The sequence below is a fragment of the Lepisosteus platostomus genome, chromosome 7 (genome assembly GCF_059453375.1).
Source record: "Lepisosteus platostomus isolate fLepPlt1 chromosome 7, fLepPlt1.hap1, whole genome shotgun sequence".
NCBI classification, from domain to species: Eukaryota; Metazoa; Chordata; class Actinopteri; order Semionotiformes; family Lepisosteidae; genus Lepisosteus; species Lepisosteus platostomus.
The window spans coordinates 13489181-13494272 of NC_142617.1; the positions used below are offsets into that span (position 1 = coordinate 13489181).

Genomic DNA, 5092 nt, shown 5'->3' on the forward strand with positions numbered 1-5092 from the left:
GGCTGTCTTCTGAACCTATAGTATAAGTCTGCTGTCTGAACCGTTTAAGGTGAAGTCTGATTCATTGCGAGGACAGAACAAGAATTTGCAATAAGTAATGTATGGAAGAAATGGAGGCCATATATGAATACTTCAATGAAATTTGTATTTTTTACAGGAAATGTAAAGTCTGAAGTAAAAATTGTCAAATTTCCAAGCTAACCTGTGTGACTGTGTGTAGATAGATAGATAGATAAGACTTTATTAATCCCGTAGGGAAATTGATGAGTTAATTGAGCTGCGGCGAGCAATGGAAAAAAGTCACCGCCCCAGGTGAGGGGACGGAAGCACCATCACTGAGGATAGCAGGGACCAAACATAATACAAAAAGAGTGAAAAGCAAGATCACCACTGTGCTGCTTAACCTCCAGGCTGGGCTTTCCCTATTTGGCAGGGTCCAGTCTCATGAGCAGGGCACGTAAGGTAAAAATAAAACAAGAACGGAGTGCATAACTGAAGTGGGACATCTATAATCTCACTTATCCAGCATCGCAATATCACCACTTAAGCACATTGTGAGAGGTGTTGCTGGGGTCTGTTAATTTAGCCTTCAACAAAAGTTAAGCTAAGATGCCATAAAGCTGACTTGCTTTAGTAGCCCCAGTGGCTTAACGCTACATACTGTAATAAAAGACAGGAACAACACCCACAAACAGGACAAAGCAGACCAATGTCTGCTGCATATCAAAGGACAGAACCTAGAGCAAGACAGAATAGGACAAGAGGTACAGTAATTACATATCAAAGAACAGGACAAGCACTCAGGTTGTGAAATAAACTTTCTTATGACTGTATATAAGAGCTGGGAAACCCTTGCAGTTTGTCTGTTCTGTGGGGCAGACCCAGCGTGCGTTGTTGGACTTATTGAGCTCAGTAAAACTGAATCTGCACAAGACTGTGTCTTGCTCCTCTGATGAAGAATTTCCCACAACAATAACAAAAATGCGTGTGTATGCCTGCCCCAGTGAAAGTGCAGGCAAAAAAAAAATGAAAAGAAAGCCTTCCACTGTTGCAATCTCCTCCGGGACTTTCGGTGAAAACTCCCCCCTTCCGGGGTGGCCCTGCTCATCCTGTCGGGGGATGTCCAGTGTGCCTTTATAGGACCCTTCCAGCTGGGGCTCATCAGCTGGAAGCCAAAACAGCTGGGACTACAAAGGTGAGGCATCACCCTATGACCAGGGCTCCACCTCCACACTGGACACGTCCCCCCGATATGCCACACCTGCATGAATGTAAAATTCAACTCATGATGACATAATGAATTGTGTTCAGAGTGAGATTGACGAAGGGATACAGAGGATGATGCCTTCTGGACCGAAAGGAAACTGGTGCAATGGCTGCATTGGAAGATCCAGAAGGACACATGCAAGAAACAGTGGGCTTACTAAGGTATTTGTACTGTAGCTTCTCAGAAAGTGAAATAATGGAGGATTGACTTTTCTGCTGTTATCCTTCCCTCATTTTCATAAAAAATGCCACAGAATCAAGGACAATTCCCTGAAATGTTAGTATTTCCTAAATGTAGCATAACCACATCATTATTTTGTGCTGGAAGGTACCCCAAATTGTGATAAACTCAGATTAGGGTGGAAATCCCAGAGTTGGGAGAGAACATTAGCAGAATGAATGATGAGACTTTCATTTAGAAAATCAAAGGTTGAGGGGCATTTGGGAAGGCTGAGGAGGACCCAACAAAGAGCTTCACAGAGTTACAAGGCATTAGAACTGCTGACCTGTGTAAACCAGGTATTTCCCTCCATGACTCTGATCAAACTGTATGTCTGAATAAAGACCCTGACTTTTGACATAAAACATGCAGTGCCCCAGATGTGTGTATTTATAAAACCAATATGCTTGAGCATTCAAAGGCTGATTTAACTTAACACTTTCATGAATGAAAGAAATTCAAGGTCAGCAAACACAACAAAGAAAATGCTAAATACTGTAGGTAAACATATCTGTTGTGGGTGCTGGCAGGAAAAGTCTTCCCAATTTGGAAGGTTGGGAAGCAGTGGGATTAGATGTTTCTTCTTGTTTCTGTAGACCTCCAACAGATATTCTGTCAAGAGAATCTTTGTTCCCAGTTAACAGTCCTCTGGAATAGTAGACTACTTCTTCATTAGATAGTGTGAAAGATCCTCAATACTGTCAGCATGGCTCAGGGTACCTTGTCAGATCAAACAAGTCCTGGATTTACAGCTGTCTTTAGTTTATTTTTATGTTAAAAAGCTTTACCACAAAATAAGAGACTTACAAAACTAACAAAAACACTTCTACAAACTAATAGACTTCTAAATAAAGTCACAAACAGCAACAGCACATTAGCTCCCACTTTTATTAATCACTTCCCACCAACTACTCACTTCCCTAAACCTACCACGAGACACCCTTTTATACACAATGAATAATTAACTAATGTGAAACTGCACCTTCTAAATCATTATATAATTACATAATTAGAGACTGATACACACCAGGTGAAACTTGCAGACAAATGTCTTTGTAGAAACATATACAAGTGTATATTTGGCTCCCTCTCGTGGCAGCCAGTGGGTATCACAGTCTTTCCATGGCACTAACTGCCATACAGGTACCACACACTTGAAAATGGCTCCAGAGACGAAACGTTTTGCCTTTTTTTTCAGCATGGAATAAAACTTGACCTGTTCCTTTTCAGACTATGCATGCTGAGACAGCAACCTGTTCTAACTTAAAACAGCTATATGTTCTAACTCAAAAGTCTTGCAACTCAGACAACTTAGAGTTATATTCAAAGATAATGATGTTCGTTTATAGTAAAGTTTTATTTTATTTTCTGTAAGATTTTTGAAAGTTTACAGTTGGGAATTTATCATGGCATTTGTGCATTTAATATTAATATTGTGTAAATAATAATACTGAACTGTGTGTCTAAAAGCATGATAAAGAAAAAAAAAGCCCAAGGAAGTATTCATTAATCAACTGCTTAATTCCTGCTTCCTCACACTAATTTGGTATATTTCTTTATTGTTCCTTGAACAGCTTAAGATCATAATTACATGATTGTTATGGCCAGCATTCTTTTAAGGGAATAGAGTTTGGGGAGCATTCTATCAAAATTGTGCTGACTAAAGCTCTAGGGACATCTGGTGTCCAGGATCAGAACTACTTTTAAAGATGTTACTTAACCTTTTGAATAAACTCTAGTGGCAACGGTAACATGAACAACTTACAGTAAGCATAACTTCTATATTCAGTTACAATGTAGCATATATAAAGAAAATGAAGTATTGTATTTACCTGAATGTTGATGTGTTGCAAAAATGCAATGATTTAATAATGCAAGAATTAATACAGCTTCTTCTAATACACATTTTTAAGGCTTATGTCTCTTAAAATAATTTGCTGCTGCATGGAAATGCTAGGGTTCTTGTAAAATGGTACTTAGAGCTTATAATATTTATTCTAAACAGAAACATTGTAAGATATTCAAAATGTGCAAAAACTTAAATCTTAAAAGTACATTTTAATAATTTTACTCAGTTTCAGACGTCACATGATCTACTAACAATAATAAAAATAATAATAATAATTCTAATGATTTGATGGAGCATCTTTCTGCTTTCTGATAATCTTCTTAATTTGCTCCTTAATCTCCTCAGTTTTTAAGGTGTATATGATGGGATTCAGCAGAGGAGGCAGGGTTGCTGCCAAAGATGTGTTGAGAATTCTGGTGTCAGTGTCCACCAGCACATTGATCCATCCAATCATATACATTATTAAAAGAGGTATAAAAAATATGGCCACTAAGGTTAAGTGGGCCGTGCATGTTTTAAATGCTTTCCACCTCCCCTGCACAGATGAAATCCTTGAAAGAGCAGCTATAATGCACACATATGACATACTAATCAAAGACAGTGGCACATAAATGTACATAACAATGTAAACACTGGCTATAGTCCAATTTGCATTATAGCTGCTGCAAGCCTCTTTGAACACTGGTCCATGATCACAGAAATAACTCTTAATGACAGGCACAGGTTTGCAGAATGACAAGCGTGTTATAAAAAACACTGCAACAACAAAAGAAATGAAAGCTAATACCCAGCAGAACCCAATTATAAAAAACATTCTGGTGTTCGTATTGATAGTGCTGCTTCTCAGAGGAAAACAAATAGACACAAGTCTTTCGTAACACATAACAACAAGGGACAGAGATTCCAAGGCATAAAAAGAATGAAAAAATAACATCTGAGTTAAGCATGTCTCATATAACACAAATCTTGAGTCAAAAAGAAATTGATGTATACATTTTGGAATAAGAGCTGTGCTAATGCTCACATCTACTACAGATAAATTAAAAACAGCTATGTACTTTGGTATATGAAGACACTCTGAAAACCATATAATTGAAATTAGGAAGAAGTTGGCTGCCAGAGTTGTCAGGTAAATGAAAGCCAGGAATATAAAATAATATTCACTGTGTTGCAGATTCTGAAAACCTGCAATCAGAAAACCAACAGGTTTAGAAAATGTGGTGTTCCTTTCCATTGCAGACAGCTGTTGAAAGAGTGCTTCAGTTACCCCCTTTTCACTTTTTCTCCAACCTAAAATTAAAAAGACAATGAAAATGAAAGATGACAGTACTGTAGAATTAATAATGATCCTAGAAAAACAGTACTAATCTCATCATACTATATGTCCTACATAAACTCATTCACCAGCAGTAGTGTTGAATAAGGTAACATTTTAGAGGCACTGTGAGTTATTGGTGATCTTTGCAGTACATCTCTTCCAATTCTATTTGAAGCATTTTTTTGTTAATACTATATTCATATACAGACTATATGAAATAGTCTATACGTACTCTCTAGCATGTTCTGAAAAAATAAACATATAAAATAATTTAATAATAAAAAGGAATATAATTTCATAATCCCTGAAATATACAATCTGACTAGTGCCAGATTTGCACTTTGTAAGGCATATGATATTTTTACCTGACAGTGAGATGATGGAGATGTTCCTTCTCTTTGCTGTCTTCTCTTTGTTTCATCATCCTACTCTAATACTG

The 5092-nt window shown here is 37.4% G+C and overlaps 1 protein-coding gene across 1 annotated transcript; it reads right to left on the minus strand.

The window, feature by feature from the left end:
• Positions 1–3612: 3612 nt before the first annotated feature.
• On the minus strand, positions 3613–4569 carry LOC148658277 (olfactory receptor 2A12-like). Its single transcript, XM_088639758.1, has one exon. The coding sequence runs from the start codon at positions 4567–4569 to the stop codon at positions 3613–3615; it is 957 nt and encodes a 318-aa protein (XP_088495884.1).
• Positions 4570–5092: the final 523 nt, after the last annotated feature.

Coding starts and splice junctions, on each gene's coding strand:
- LOC148658277 (XM_088639758.1), bottom strand. CDS start 4,569: ATGGAAAGGAACACCACATTTTCTAAACCTGTTGGTTTTCTGATTGCA.